General features: G+C 49.1%; 1 protein-coding gene across 1 annotated transcript in view; it reads right to left on the reverse strand.

Annotated features, from left to right (window-relative positions):
* Positions 1–812: 812 nt before the first annotated feature.
* The window catches only part of TFCP2L1 (transcription factor CP2 like 1), a 55,305-nt gene continuing 39,179 nt past the window's right edge, over positions 813–16,938 (reverse strand). Inside the window, exons 12-15 of the mRNA XM_033112704.1 lie at positions 16,108–16,211; positions 13,346–13,488; positions 9,263–9,314; positions 813–8,374 (exon numbers count right to left, since the gene is read on the reverse strand). Coding sequence (XP_032968595.1) covers positions 8,328–8,374; positions 9,263–9,314; positions 13,346–13,488; positions 16,108–16,211 — 346 coding nt within the window. The 3' untranslated portion in view covers positions 813–8,327. The remainder of the gene's footprint in view (positions 8,375–9,262; positions 9,315–13,345; positions 13,489–16,107; positions 16,212–16,938) is intronic.

Below are 16,938 nucleotides of genomic sequence, written 5' to 3' on the forward strand. Positions count from 1 at the left end.
GTGTGGAGGGGAAAGAAGGGAGTCCACTGGCGCGGAAGGACAGGGAGAACACGGGCGGGACACGGAGGGCAGCCCTGGGCACAGCACATACATTTGACTGGAACAGAGCATTGGGGGTAGCCGGCTTGGAGGAAGTGTAGTCTGGGTGGGAAGGTTTCTGAGCAGGGCAGGGGCTGGGAGGGAACCAAACTGGTTTAGGAAGGCTGGTCGGTGGCTTGCGGGGCTACAGCCCTGGCCCTAGATGATGACAGGAAGAGTCTGGGGTCGTGGCCTGCAAATGAGCCTGCCACGGGGTTCAGCACAGCCTGTCCACCGGGCAAAGACCCGAGGGCTCCCGTAAGAATGGCTGCCATCAGAGACAGTGCTGGAGAGAATGTGCCGAAATCAGAGCCTATGTGCGCCACTGGTGGGAACAAACAGTGGTGCAGCTGCTGTGGAAAACAGTCTGCCTGTATGAGCCCAGCAATTCCACTTCTGTGTACATATCCGGGAGAGAAGGCAGTAAATGTCTGTATACCCGTGTTCACAGCAGCATTACTCACAACAGCCAAAACGGGGAAGCAACCCAAGTGTCCAGGAATGAATGAATGAACAAAATGGTGTACTATATACAGACAATGGAATTTTATTCAGCATTAAAAAGGAAGGAAATTCTGACACAAGCTACAAATAAGGATGAACCTTGAGGACGTTAGTCTAACTGAAAGAAGCCAGTCACAAAAGGACAAATACCTCATGATTCCATTTATATGAGGCACCTGAGTGGTCACATTCATCGAGACAGAAAGTAGAGTGGTGGCTGCCAGGGGCTGGGGGAAGGAAATGGGGAGTCAGTGTTTAATGGGAACAGGGTTTCAGTTGGGGAAGATGAAAACGTTCTGGAGATGGATGGTTGTTCAACAATGTGGATGTGATTGAAGCCACTGAACTGTACACTGAGAAATGATTAAAATGGTAAATTTCATATTATATGTATTTTAGCACAATTTAAAAACATAAGAAGTATGGAAGTCTGAGCCACAGGGGTTTCTTACAAATGAGTTTTATTTGCATTTCTGACCCAAGCACAGATCGCACATACAGATTTCTCATCTGCACGATGGCACAGTAACAAGTGCAAAATAGGCTTTATTTCAGGTACAAAAACAATGTGGCAGTGTGACAACTTGTCTTGATGCCCACCTCCCCGTGACCACCACTCCCGCCTGACCCATCTGAGGGCCACACCACCCCAAGACCGACTCCCCCCACCTTTAGAAAAGTCACCCAATCTGAAAAAAAGGCAAGGAAGTTACATTTTAAGAAAGAAATCACTTTAAATACAGGAACACTAGAGAACACAGTAACCACGTTTTTACCCAGCCAGGGGAGGGCAGGGGGAGGAGCACAATGGAAACCCCACGTTGCCCCAGCAGGTGTACCGAGCCCGGTGATGAAGTCCGCGTGAAAGATAGCACTGTGTAGGAAGGAGCTCCCCGGCTATCTGGAACAAGACATGCGGTCTGGATGTGGGATCTGGACCCAGGGGCCTGGCTTCTCGTCCTGGCTCAATTCACCAATAGCTGTAGGACCTTGGGCCCGTATCGACTTTCTGTCTTGATTGCCCTCCCTGGAAAACCAGGCTAAGGGGGCCAGACAGCGCCATTGGAAGGATCAAATGAGACGATGGCAGAAGTACTGAGCACGAAGCCAGAGCCAGGAGAGACCAGTCAGCATCCGCTGCTCCCGCTGGTTTGGTACTAACGGAGGGCCAGACACAGTGCAGGGCCATCTGCATATGGAGAGGAGAAGCCAAGGCCCGAAAGGCTGGCCAAACCAGAGGGAGCGGGCACCACCACAGCTGAGAGCTGGACAGCAGCATACGGGCGTCACCCCCTGCAAGGCCGGCATTTTGGCTCACTCCAGCTTCTCCCAAGGGCAGAACCGGAAAGCTGGGCCTATGAAACCCTGACAGAGGGCCGAGCAGCAGCCCCTGTCAATCACCAAACTGAGGCTGCCACAAGTGGTTCCCTTTGTAGGAGGAAGAATAGCAGGACATGTAGGGAGGGATTTGGGGGGACCCAGAGAAGCCAAGAGGTCTATGGTCCTCAAGGCGTTATCCGGAAGTGAAGGTCAGGCTGCACCCTCCCGGGACGGGAAAGTTCCAGAGACCTCAGTCAGGAGGCCACCACCCAGCTTGGCTCAGCGACCCGTTAATACCAGCACAAAACCTTTCCCACACACACAGCCTTCTCACACCAGCCCCTAGCACCCTGAGCCGGGTATCCCAAGGCCCACCAGGTCCCCGGGAATGGGACAGCAGGTAGGAAGAGGGGGAGAGCAAATGACTCGGACATTCCCCCCAAGAGGCTGGGGTGGACCCCACAAGGGCAAGAGGGCTCGTTGGCCAGTCGGGAAGGAAGACCACCAGTCAGGGGACACTCAAAGGCTACTCAGATGAATGTTTCTCTTGCTTGAAGCTGAAGATAAAATACTTTTTATTGTTTAAAAAAGTCCTACTTTCTGGGATTTTCTGTAAAATAATCCAGTGGGGATAGACAGTAGTGGAGGCCTAGCTCAGTGGCTGGCAAACTTTTTCTGTAAAGGGTCAGACAGTAAATATTTTCAGCTTTGAGGGCCAAGAAGGCAAACCAATATTATGTCAGCATAAAAGAAAACAAATTTCCACCATTCTTTTGTTGATGAAATTCAAAATATAATCATTGAATGGGAGATGGCAGGTCCAGCCTTTGGCCGTTGGCAGAGGAACCGTCACTCAGACCTCCTCCTTCCGGGCTTCCTTGTCACCCAAAGGAGTGGAGGAAGAAAGCCCACTAGGAGCCTTTGCAGAGGTCTGGAGAGCTTAGCACAGGCTCCAAGGAATTCTCTGGGTGCGCCTGGGTGGGTTCCTGCAAGGAGGCCTGGGTGGCCTGGCCAGCACCTCACTGCCCCAGCCCACGAGGACAGCACTCACCCTCCATGTCTCCAGGCTGGCCGTCCTGAGGGGCCCCCTGCCGTTCTCACAGAATGAAAGGAAGGGGCTGGGAGGTGATCAGAAAGGATGTTCGCACATTTCCTATGGGCCAGCCTGACTGGTACCATACCCAGAGTACAAAACCGAAGAGACAAAATGGACACAAGGCAGTTGTGTGAAAGACTGACTCCAGGGACCTTGTCAGATGGCAGCTGCCAGCTCTGCTCCCCTCCCTAGAAGAGCTGGATTTAGGGTGTGGATTCCCCAAGTAGGGCAACATTACCCTAAACAACTTCAGTAACAGAGCCTGAAACAAGAGTGTCATGTAAGATCTAAAAGGAGCAGCACTAACCACGTCTGGCTGAGAATATTCAGGGCCGCGCTCCTGCCAGGCAGACACTGGAGCGGGGAAAGGGATCCATGTGCATACATAAACATCTGTAACACAGCTGCAGAGCCGGCCAGCACTGCATCCAGGCTCAGCCTGCCAGGGACCCCTGGGGCCACTCTCAGTGCTGATGGAACAGTCAGCTCACTTGGTTCTTAAAGACACGACCGACACACTGTGCCTCGTGGCAAGGTGCACGCACCAGCCTGAGCGGGAGCACTCGTGGCACTACTCACAACCAGAATGCCTGCACAAGCTTGTCCCCTGCTCACTGTGCAACAACATCGATGGGGGGGAACATGAGAAAGGACTTCCACCACTCAGATTCACCATGTGACCGAGCGGTCTGCCAACTCCAGAGGTCTCCCAGCCCTTATTTTTAAGGGGAGGACACAGAGACCCAGAGAGGCAAAGGGACTCTTGGAAGCAGGGACTTGGTCCCGTCCTTTTCAACTCTCTTCACCCCCGCCCCACCCCCTCTCATCCTCTGCTTTTCTACCTTCTCTGAGAGCCTCAGGGCTTCCTCCCTCTGCTCCACTGACAACAGCAAAAGAGGCTTTTCCATGTTTTTCACCAACTCGTTAATGATTTTCAGACTTTAAGTTACTCAGGCCTGCCCCTGAAGCCACACTAGACTTGGAAACTTGTGACACACTGCTCAACCAGCTCCAAATCCGCTCCCCGTAAAGCACCCCCTAGGTTAACAGCTCTTTCTAAGGGGCCTGAGGCTGCGTGGGCAGGAGGTTACCAGGGCAATGTCTGACCTTTGCTTGGAACCCCAAGCCAAGATTCGCACTACCCACCCCATCCTTTTTCCAAAGGCACAAAGCTCCTTCCCGGGCAAATCTGACTGTTCCCCCATTCAAAAGCCTCTGTGTCTTTCCTACAAAGGTGCAACCTGGTAAACAGGAAAAGGTTCTCACAACCTTGCAAACAGACACTTACAAGCAAACAAATGTCATGGCCTAAGAATAAAGAGCACAGCTTTGGGCGTCTGGTTCAAGACGGTGGCCTGAGCACATGATAGATCTTTCCCTCTGGAGATCACTTTTAAACACTGCTGCTGCCAAAGAGAAGTCACAACCTCGAACGTGCGGGGTAGAGGGTACAGCCCTGGGAGAGCTGCCCTGCCCAGCAGGCCCAGACTCTGGACTCCGAGCTCACAGGAAAGACAGTGGACAGGAGTAGAAGTGTTACAGCTTTTCTGTACATAACAAAATGAAAACAAAACCTACAGCTTTAGCTCATCTGACTCCTGTGGAAGGGACACGTGGCTGAGTTAGGCGGCTAAACCATTTTGGTATCAAATTACAATGTGTATTCTTATTTTGGTATTTTTTCTTTTCTACTTCTTTGTAAGCTACAAGATTTAACTAGAATCACTAGGAGAAGGCAAGGAGAACAGTGAACAGTGGGCATTTCAGAGAATGAAAGACTACTTAAGGCAACAGCAAATTTAACGTAACAGATCTTTATTAGGCCCTCTTTTGGAATTAAGAAATAAAAATGTTAGCCTACTCTATTTTTAGAATTAAAATTTAGCCTGCCATCACTTGGCCTGTGTAGTGACATCACTTAAATGTAGTGACTAAAGACACCTGGAAGCTGCAAGTCAGAAGACCAAAGGTCTAGCCCTGTTTCTGCGTAACCTTGGGTAAGTTATTCCACTTCTATGTGACTCAGTTTCCTTAAAAGGAAATGACTGGTATTGACCTTGCTCGAGGAATAGTGTGTGAAGCTAGAAGGTGCAGCAAGAAAGATTTCAGAACATCCGAGTGATACGACCCTGTACTACTGAGACAGGTAAAGAGGGAGACAGCAGGCAGAGGACAGAAAGCCATCTGTAAAAACAGTGCAGCCAAACATGGACTGAGTTAAACAACAACAAAAAAGACAAGGTGAGCTTTCTAATGACAGCCCTGTGTCTTAAAAAAAGAAAAAGAAAAAAAAAGATCCAATAAGAATCAGGGGCTTTTAACAAGGGTGCCAAAGCAATTAATTCCATGGGGATTCCAAAAGTTTTGTCAACAACTGGTGCTGGGACAACTGGATAGCCATCTGCAAAAGAACACAGTTAGGCCCCTACCTCACACCATATAATATATAGGCATATCTCAGATATATTGTGGGTCTGGTTCCAGACCACCACAATAAAGCTACACGTACTATCATAATAAAATTAATCATAATCTTTTTGCTGATGGAGGGTCTTGCCTTGAATTTGAAAGAAAGATGACATCTGTGAAGCACAGTAAAGTGGGGTGCAATAAAACGAGGTATGCCTGTGCAAAATTAACTCGAAATGAATCAAAGACCATTATGAGAGCTGAACTATAAAAATTCTTAAAAGGAAACATGAGCATAAATCTTCTTGACCTTGAATTGGGCAATGGTTTCCTAGATATGACATCGAAAGTACAAGTAACAAAAGAAAAAATGGGTGACCTTGGACATCATTACATTAAAAACTCTTGTGTTTCAAAGGACTTCATCAGGAAAGTGAAGACAACCCGTAGGATGGGAGAAAATTTTTACAAATCATGTATCCGATAAAGGACCTATATCTAGAATATACAAAGAACTCATACAACTCAATAATAAAAAGGCAAATAACCCAATTTAAAATGGGCAAAGGATCTGGATAGACATTTCTCCAAAGAAGATATACAATTAGCAATAAGCACATGAAAAATATACTCAATATCATTAGCCATCAATGAAATGTAAATCAAAACCACCATGAGATACCACTTCACACCCACTAGGATGCTATAATATAAAAGATAGACGATAGCAAGAGTTGGTGAGGATTTGGAGAAACTGGAAGCCTCATGCACTGTTGATGGGAACGCAAAATGGTACAGCTGCTTTGGAAAACACTCTGGAATTACTGAAAAAGGTACACATACAGTCACGGCATGACCCAGCAATTCCACTCGCATGTATATTCCCAGGAGAAATAAAAACATATGTATACACAACAATTTGTACAATATGTTTAGAGCAGCATTACTCATAATAGCCAAAAAATAGAAACAACTCCAATGTCCATCAAGCGATGAATGGATAAACAAAAGGTGGCATGTCCACAGAATGAACTATTACTCAGCTATAAAAAAGGACTGAAGTACTGATATACGTTCAGCATGGATGGCCCCAGAGAACTTTATGCTAAGTCAAAGAAGCTCGTCACAAAAGGCACCTATTGTATGATTCCATATATACGAAATGTCCAGAATAGGTAAACCTATATAAAAGTGAATTCATGCTTGCTTAGGACTGGGGAGTCGGGGGGAAAGTGGGAGAGTGATTGATAAAGGACACAGGTTTTCTTTGGGGGGAAAGGAAAATGTTCTAAAATTGATTATGGTCATTCTGTGAATTTCCTAAAAACCACTGAATTGCACAACAGAAATGGATAAACTGCATGGTATGTAAACTATAGCTCCATAAAACTGTCATCCGCTCTTCTTTCCCCTCCAAAAAAGGAGTCGGGAGCCTGTCTTTACTCTGTAGGAACATCACACCTGTTATCCCAACATAATTATGAATAGAGCCTGTTCACTCTCAAAAGTGCCCTGGTTTGTATAATAAATTCATGTTATTACCCTATTGCTAAGTGTTATCAGGAAAGTGGCTCTGCCCCCCGGGCCTTCAGTTTCCCCAACTGCATAACAGGGTCTGCCTCGTTATCATCATCTCTGACCCTGGCACTACATCCCCCAAAGGCTCCACTTTAAAAGCGACCTGTTCAGTGGGTCACAGGGCTGAGGTGGCCACCATGCTCTGGAAGATAAACCTAAATTAGCAAAGAGGTGAAGCCCTGGGCCAGTTGTAGATCACTGGGTCCCGGGAAACAGAGGCAAGAAAGACTGAGAGTAATTCTTGAGTCTACCCGTTACTGATATTCAAATTCCCTCATATTTAGGCCACTAAGAAAGATATTCCAATCATACCAAGGCAGGCAAAATGCTCTAACCAAATCCTCTCCAAAGGAAAAAGATAAACACTTAAATGGGGGCCCTCACAGACACTACAACGTCCGAGGAAACTTGGCAGCTTTGGCAGTGGTTAACCAAGGTCTCCTCTAAATGGGATTTGGTAAATCCATCCAAGAGAGCCAGGTATGCCCGTCAAGGCCATCATTCAGCATAATGCTCATTGCCTGGTCCTCTGTACCCATGATTGCTAGGAAATAAAAGTATACCAAAGGAGCTCAAAAGGAACCATTTTGTTCTCATCCTTTATAGTCATGAGAATGTGCCTAGAAATAGTCTTTCTGTCCTCCCCCCTGCTCTCCCACGGGACTGAGAACAGGTCTGTGTGACAGGCGCTACACACATTGTGGCGTCCCCCACACCAATGCAGTGAGATGATCCCTGGGCTTTGCAGTGGCAGATCCTTAGAAACCAAGTAAAGAAGACACAGCATGAACGCCACTCCCATCAATCCAAGAACAGAACAGACATGCTCACCAGCGGAGTCATCAGGAAGGGAACCCAACACGAAGACAGGAGATGGTGGCAAATCGCCCTAATTGGTCAGTAGTCTTGGTCACGGAACCAGTTACCAGAGAAGGTGAAGGTTTGTGGTGAGGCAGAGCTTTGTCTGAGGCAGGAGAGTGGTCAGAAGGAAGCAATACAGATGGCACCAAGTACCCAGTGAACTAGCCTCCAACTAAGGGAGACGGAGGTTTCAGAGAATATGCCCCCACTGTTTGCGTCTTTAGAATGGCAGGGCTGGGGAAAGACCAAGGAACCACTCAAACACTGGAAGCCAAGAGGAAGGAAGAGAGGAGCCACTGGCTTTCTGCATGCTGGAGACTCTGCATCCGCGGGTTTCGGCTGGTTGTTGGTCTGTGGCTTTCATAGACCGGGCAAGGTCACTGCTAGCCGCAGCTGGCCAGGGGAGGCTACAGCTTACAGCAGTGCGATTTCTACATCCAAGGGGCTGGGAGGTGGAGGCAGCTGCTCGTTCTACTTCTGCTCAGAGGCCACATTTCAGGATGATGTGGTAGCCGTCACTGCTCTCGGCTGCAAGAGAGAAACACTGGGCATTTTCCAGGAAGAACGGCACGCTGCCGCAGCATCTGGGATCACAGAAGGCATGGTCAGAGGGAACCACAGAAGCCCTGCTGTGAATATTGGCAGCCACCACAGAATAAGGCTGCACGGAGCCAAGTGTGCTGACAAAAGCAGAGATATCAACACATGCTTTTGCACCTGCCCGTGTTGAGTTTCTTTCTAACAACCGTTCTTTCCACCACAGCCCTAGGACCAAGGACTAAAGGACCTACGCCCAAGGAGGACCTGGACAAACTGTGATTCCTGGGGAGGCACAGCCCCCAGACCCCATCACAGTGCAGGGTCTATGAGCAGTCAGAGGGCTTTCGTTCTGACAGAGCCCATACACTGACCTGCCTGGCCCTAAGCAAGGTCTCGGCTGGCCCTAAGCAAGGTCTTTCCTTTCTCCTGGCCCATGAGTTATTTCTCAGATCCCTTCTTCACGAAGGCCCTTTGCGTCCCACCCCGACCCACCCCCCTTCCCAGGACCCCAGTCCACTAGGCCTGCAGACTCAGCCGCTGTATTCCATGCCTGCTCTTCCTGGAGACCCACGTTTTAGTAAAACTCAAATGCATTCTATGTCTACTTGGCACTGAATTCATGGAGAATACACTGTCTGGCCAGGATTTCCCTTTCAGAAGTGACTTTGGAGTGAATCTAACTAATTGCCACATTCCGAGGCTTCACAGGGAGTTTGTGTTTCCCTTTTCCAGAGGACATTCCCAGGTAACAATCTCGCGAGGGGACACCATGCTGGAGGCCCATGCCTCTCACTATGTTACCGGGGCGAGGAGGGGGGGTCGGGGGGGTGCAGCCAACATACGTCAATTAAACAAGAAAGCGGGGGAGGGCTTTACCTTTTAAGGTACTGAGGGTAAAACAGGATTCATCTTGGAAATTCTGCACCATCTGAAAGGCAAAAGAGAGACCATGTCCTTCCAACAATGAATTCATAATACGAAAAGGCTCAGCGATCAGGAGTCAGCCACTCACAGGCGTCAGAAGTGGTCGCCATGTTGACACAAATGCTCACCTTGTGACACGTGATGCTCACCTTGCACTGAGAAAATGTGATACAAAATAAATGTACAAAATGATTACAATTTTAAGTAACAAAAACTAAACGTAAAAGAAGCCTGGAACGGAATCAAGATGTTAACATTTAATATGGGACTAATTTTTGTTTGCTTTTTCCTAGTTACTGGGTCTTGCAGTCCCCATAACAGACACATTACAGGAGCATGTATGTGATAGTAGCAACAGATAAAAAACTAAAGTGCTGTAAAAAAACTGGGTAATTAGTAGGCTCAGCCTATCAGAGTCCTAGGAGGACCACATATAAACACAGTGCCACTCCCTACGTCTACACATGTGGCAGGTGTCAGGATCACTCACCAGCCACCTCTCTGGAGTTCCCATTTTGATTAAGTACCCAGTGACCTTGAACAAGTCAACCTGTTTTCTTCCTGTCTCCATGCCCTCTCTGTAAAATGGGACTGTTTCGATAATAAAAATATATAACCAGGATGTAGAGTGAGGGGAGCTGGCATCACTAATGGTGGGGCGTGAATCTGTGTAACCACGTTACAGAACTGTCCCTGGGTCCTGTAAACATGAGCATGACCATCTGTCGCATAGGAAGACACCTGGATAAACTACACGTGTCCACACAAAGCACACCTCAAAGTGCTCAGTGCAGCACTGTCTGTAAGACTGAAAACCAGCAACAGCCCCCATGTCAATCAAAAATAGGAGCATGAACAAACTGTGGCCTACCCACACTTCGCTTTCAGCAGTGCCAATGACCTCCAGCGGCACACCTCAATATGCATTAAAAAAGTCACAGAAGAATACACTATTATTCCACTTATACAAAGTCTTAAACTAGGTAAAACTAGCCAATACATTGAGGAGGAACAAGGATATAATTAATACAAAATTCAGACCAGCAGGTGGAGGGGTAGGTTGGACTATGGAATTAGCCTGCAAAGGGGCTTCTACTGTGTTTCCCCAAAAATAAGACCAAGCCAGACCATCAGCTCTAATGTGTCTTTTGGAGCAAAAATTAATATAAGACCCTGTATTATATTACATTATATTATATTATGTTATATTATACCCGGTCTTATATTATAGTAAAATAAGACCAGGTCTGATACTAATTTTTGCTCCAAAAGACGCTTTAGAGCTGATGGTCCAGCTAGGTCTTATTTTCAGGGAAACATAAACTGTATTAACGTAAATGCAGGTATTGGGTACTTTAAATATTCTTTAAACTGTACAAGTAAGTTTTATATACTCTTTGCATATGTATGCTGTATTTCACAATATAAGTGGAAAGAGGAAGAAAAATACAAATATATACATAAACATACACACCACCCTCACACACTAGCCAACAGGACAGCAAAACCCCTTTCCAACTTAAAAAAGTGCAATCCACATTTTACTGCCTGCTCTGGATTACTGTCCCAAATCCTGCAAATGCATCCCCCTGTGGACCCCTGCCCCTCTCTGCAGGGCCTAATGACGCGTGAAGTACACTATTCTATACTGCTGGGCTGCTCCCTCTAGACTCTTGGCAGCCCAGCCACTTGGGCATGCAGAGCCCTAAGCAGAGCCCACACGGGCTTAATCAGTAACTCCCTTGTTTAATTAAGTCCCTTGCACTGCAGTGGCTGCTCCGCGGCTGGCCGGCCGCCTCCAGTGCTCCAGGCAATTAAGAACCAAAGGTTTCCAATTGATTTGGGGTTACGAGGCAAGGAGACTTCAGGGAATAAGAATCGCCTACTTAGCTGAGGTGGCATTTGAGTTCTGTTCTCTGCTTCACTTGCTTAACTGCCTACTCTTGAGGGCACAGGGCAAGCTGGGGAAGGAACTTCCTTCAGGGACCCATGAAACTGCAAGGGTTCCGCACATTCTTGGCTTTTGTCTTCATAGAAGGAAGTCATTCTGAATTGCAAAGTGACAAGTTTTCCATGCCACAACAACCACCCACCGCTCAGGGCGGTTTCACCTTCCTGGCTACTCTAAAGCAAGTTCTCAGGTCTGGAACTCAGAGCTTCATTTTTTCTATCTGTGAAATGGGGGGTAAAAAAAAAATAGCTGCATTCGATTTGAACATAATGATATGGAAGGAATTCTGAACCCGTGGCAAAAATAGCAAGTTGTAATAAATGTACAGCGGGATCTCTGTTGTGTGGTTTAAAAAGCCGTACCCACACACGCTCAGGCACATAACGGACACGTGCACAAAAATTTATCTGGCAGAATCTCCTCAAACTTAATATAAACTCTTCCAGGAAAAGAGAGTGGGGAAGACGAAGGCCTTTCATGATTTGCGTCTGATGTTCTACCCTGCTGGACTTCTTGCTCTAACTGTGAATTACTTTGTAATTTAAAAGGAAGGGAAATACCAGCTTTCTGACCTCCAGGATAAACTGTCCATGAACTGGAAACTCCCATTTAAGGGGCTCCGGCAAGTGTATCGAGAAGGGGCAACAGAATTATTACTAATAATGACAAATTATGAAATAAACAGACCATTAAAAGCCTTACATTTAGACACTGTCAAATGTAAAGGCCTCTCCATCACTTGCTCCCAAAACAACAAGCGCCTAGCACTATCCATTATAACATCGGCTGCTTACTTAGCGTCTCCTGGTACCTAACACCGTTTTCTCGTTTTATCTTTACTACAACTTGCTCGATGGGTACAATTATCCCCGTTTTTCAGATGTGGAAACTGAGGCTCAAAGAGGTTAAGTAAATTTGCTCAAGGTCACTCAGCTACTAGGAGTCAGTTCCAGGTGGGGACACAAGTCCACTTCCGAAACCCACATTTTCTCTACTTCCCCAGCCACCATTCCTGTACCATTTCCTCTATAATCCTCTACACAGAGGCTTTCAGAGTTCCCACAGCTGGCTTAGGGCCTGCTGGGGGCTCCCATCACCAGCTGTTTATTTTACAGGCTTCATTTCAGGAGCGGTTGGACAGCCTGCTAGCTCAGAGCTTGGGCTCTGCATCTGGACAACTAGGGTTCCCACCACAGCTCCCCCCTTTACCAGCTGTGTGACCTGGTCAGCCTCACTTAGCCTCTCTGTGCCTCCGTTTCCCACCTGTGGAATGGGACAATCGTAGCCCCACCCTCTGGGGCGGCTGTCAGGATTAACTGAGTCACTATGTGTGCACTCAGACCAGTAGTGGGGACACAGTAAGATTCAGGAAACGCTCGCACTCCTCACTATTATTATTAAGAGGAGAGGTCCAGGACAGAACAAGCTTACTAAAAGCCTCTGTTCTACAACTTACAGGAACGCCTCAATGTGTCAGCAAACCTAATTAATAACCCCTCCGTAGCCAGGAGTGGGATCAGGTCACTTGAGGACACCGTCCCAGCAGGGCCCTCTGCCAGCAGCTGCTTGTGCCTCACACAGGTCTCGGCGGCAGTGAAAGCCCAGGAAGGCTATGGCACTTCACCATTCGGCAGAGGAGGCCTGTGTTCTCCCTGGGGTGCAGTCCTCTCCAGCACCCAACCTCCGGTCCATTTCACTCTTCCCTGGGCCTGCTGCCTGTCCTGGGTGATCACCCTTCTCCCTCTCCTGACTCCTTCCAGCGCTCACCGTAAGCACCTGAGTGCAGAGGTGCAGTGTGCGCTCCTGGCTCCTGCAGGGCACCTGGCCGAGAGTGGGGTGTGGAGTGGACACTCGGGGGCTATTCAGAGCCCCGCCCTGGCCTCAGCGCTCTCTGCTTCACGGCCTTCCGGCAGCCACTGTAGCCGAGAGCAGGTGGCATGCGGCATGCAGATGAAACCTGCCTACCACCTTTAGGCCACAATCATCCCCAACCCCCACAGGGTGCATTTGTGGTGCAGCCTCTGCTGCTCCTGCCAGGAGCCCAGACCCCCAGCGCACTGGGGCGGGGAAGCGGCCACACTCACCTCGTTGCTGACCACCACGTGGATGCCGGTAGGGCCCTGCCGGTACACTCGGTGGATGTGCTGCGGGGAGATGCTGTACAGGTTGGCAATCTTTTCAATCAGCTCCAAGGTGGTCAGCTCTTCCAGGAAGATGGCGTGGTACACTGCGGAAGGAACCAGGCTTTCTATAGCACAAGTGCCTGCTCTGTAAGGAGCCTGCCCATCCCCCACCCCTACCGCAAGAAACCAGGAACCTGCTCATCAGGATGTCCCATGGGCTCTGGCTGTAATGGGCACATTTAGAAGCCACATGGCCTCTGTGCGGCCCCTCAACAGGTGAAAAGATGCCAGACTGTGATTCTTTTTCCTGTTTCAGTCTCTTTTGGGGGACTTATGTAAAATGTAGAATTCCTCGATCCATCCGGACCCAGTGACACCCATTTAGGGGTGGAAGCTGGAGGGAGAATGGCTGGCAGAAATCTGTATTTCTAACAAGATTCCAGTGATGCTGACGTGTGGCCAGAGGCGCACCTCACTGCAGGAGGGAGGAGAAAATCCTGTGTCCCCTTTCCTTCCTTTCCGCTTTTTAAAGGAATTAGTGGGTGGCTTCAGGGGCAAAGAGTGAAACTGAAAGATAATAGCTACTTGACAGCAGAAGACAGAGGGTCTAGCACCTGCCCTTTTCCAGAGCACAAACTGCAGTCTGCTCAAGCCCTGTGACCCCAAAGGGAGAAGGGGGGCACTAGCTGCCATCAGCCTGTCAGAAGCTAACAGTGACCCTGAGGTTGGAAATGCTTCCTTATACCAAACCCACCCCAGCCAGGTAGGAGCAAACTCCGTGGAAACCCGAGTGGGTTACTCAATGTTCTGGGCCTCGAGTTCCTCAAAATTAAAGCACAGCTGGGTTACACTACAAGCTCCCAAACTCTCCCCTAAACTAAGGAAACTTTCACCCCAAAAATCTGATCAGAAGCCCAACTTTAAAAGCACGTGCACGTACACGTGTACACACACACACACACACACACACACACACACACACACAGTAGCTCCCTCTGAAAGGGGTGGCAGAGACCAGGGGGTTCCAGCCACATGACAGACAGAATTGCCCTCCCATGAGTTCAAACAGGCTGACCCCCTGCTAGATTTTGTTCAGAGGATGCGGTCCCTGTGTGATGGTCCTTCCAGGACCAACTCCAGGCCACTTTCCCAAGATTCCTTCTTATAACAGAATTCTAATTGTTCCCCTTTGGCTAATTTTACTCCTCAAACAAATCAGACTGCTGGCACAAAAAGAACTAGAAGGATTATAGGCTGGCACCTTTTGTTGTAACCTTTAGTCCCTGACCTTTCCCTGCCGCCAGCTGAGCATGGCCACCAAGAGTGCTTGGAGCTAGAAGAAGGGTGGGTTGGCCACTCCTCTGAATTCTGCTTCTCAGGGGCCATGGAGTGGGGGCGGTTGGGGGAATCAGAGGCTCTAGATCAGGCAAGCCTGGGTTCAAATCCTGACTCTGCCACTCGCTGGAAGCAAGACCCAGGACAATCTGCACAGTTCCCGGAGCCTTGGCTGTGTGCACTGCCGCACCCACATGGCAGGACCACCACGGCTAAATTACACACTGTGCACAGAGCACCTGCCCTGAGCAAGTGCGTGCACTCAGCTGCCCTTTCCCCGTGTGGGAAGCCACGGCACCTGGGGTCTGTCCTGTACAGGCTAACAGCTGAAAAGCAGGGGGAGGACCCGGACCTCCACCCGAAATGTTCAGAGGCCGGGCTGAGGGCTCAGAAGCCAGCTGCCCGAGTCCAAATGCGTGCATCTGGCTCGGCCACTTACAACACTGTCATCTTGGGCCAGTCAACGGCTCTGTACCTCAGTTTCCCCCACAGTGAAACAATATTAGCAGCAGTTCCTACTGTGAGAAGCAAATAAGTGAATGTGTGCAAAGCCCTTAGGACAGGGACTGGCTGGGCACTCTTACTGTCTGGGCATTCCTACTGACCTGCAGAGAGGCAGACAGCGTGTTCCCTATGCAGACGATACACCGAGCACTGACTACGCAGGTCAAGATGGGCAGCTCACCAATCTCTCAGCACTCGCGGGTGCTCAGAAGTAGGCAGCTCCATATGCGTTGTTTAACTGAAACTTCCCACCTCCGCAGGGGAGGTGCTGCTATCTTCATTTTACATGCGTGGAAGCTGGTGCACAGGCTCTGGTACCCTGCTCAAGGCCACAGGACCATGAGGTGCTATGGCCAGCACTGGTATGAGGACAGCTGACCTCAAAGCTGAGTCCTCTCTCTTCTCAAACTGCCCCAGAACTGCCAACCCAAAGAAGTCCCATGCCCCTGAGATGCTCCAAGACCCCTCAGCTGTGCTCCTTAGCCCTAGTGCAGCAACCCACCCAAATGACAAAGACTCATCCGGCCGTGAAAAATCATAGGAAATAGTGCTCCTGGGATTACAAACATCAAGTGACACTTGTCACCCACCTGAGAGCCAGAGGCCCAACTCCCAGTGCCCAACTTCCAGCGGCTTTGGAGGACACCCCCCCACTCTGGGCCTGTTTCCCCGGGTGCTAAATAAGTAAACTAGGCCAAACATCCTGGGGGATACCTTCCACCTTAAACATTTCAATCCCAGGATGAAGTTTAGCGAAAAGCTATCCTGCAAGAACCTAGAGTGAGGCAGATCAGGGGAATGTCCTTAGTGAGACTTGGGTTGTTTCTTCTGTCCCTTTGCCGCCCCTGTAACCAGCCTGGTGGGGAGGGCCCCTCACCACTCACCACACAGACTGTTGTCTCCGCTGCCATCCCGCTTCTGCTGGAGGGGTGCTCGGTTCTGCTCCAGCTCCTGACAGACATAAATGGTCATCTTTGGCCTCACATTCCTGCCAGAAGGAGAGAAAATAAATAGCAGGTGTTGGGGACCAAGCTCTGGTGCTCCAGAATGTTCCAGAACACAGGGTAGATACAGTAATGGGAAGGACTAGGAGGGAAAAAAAGAAGGTTGCGGGGATGCAGAACGCCTTCCATGGTGGGGGTGGGAGCAAAATTCCAGCCAGACCAAGAGGGGGCTCTGCCCACAACATGAATCTCAAGCTTTGAAGCACTTTTCAGGGTGATAAGAGCAAACACTTGCTCTGATTTACTCTGCAGCAGGCACCATTCTCAGAACTTTACACACGTCACTCGCTTCACCCTCACACCACCTACGCAGGAGCAAGAACCATCATCCTCATTCTGTTGAGGAGGAAACAGAGGTTCACGGGGTTAAGGGCTTTCGCCCAGGTGCAAAGCTCCTAAGACCCAGATCTGGGACTCAAACCCAGGCCCTCTCTCTTACTCTAAAACTGTGTGGTCCATGGGCAGTTATTAGAATTTACATTCATTAGAGTTAATTAAAATTAAAACTCAGCTGGTCAGACACAGTAACCTCAGATCAAGTGCTCCAACGGCCACATGTGGCAGGGATGCTGTACTGAACAGCGCACCACAGAACATTTCCACCATGGCAGGAAGCTCCATCAGACACACTGCTCTACAGTCCTGAAACCTGCTGCGTGAGGCTGAGTAGCCTGGCCAGTCCATGGCTCCCTACAGCAAGAGGTAGCTTGA

Source organism: Rhinolophus ferrumequinum, chromosome 8 (genome assembly GCF_004115265.2).
Source record: "Rhinolophus ferrumequinum isolate MPI-CBG mRhiFer1 chromosome 8, mRhiFer1_v1.p, whole genome shotgun sequence".
Lineage (NCBI taxonomy): Eukaryota > Metazoa > Chordata > Mammalia > Chiroptera > Rhinolophidae > Rhinolophus > Rhinolophus ferrumequinum.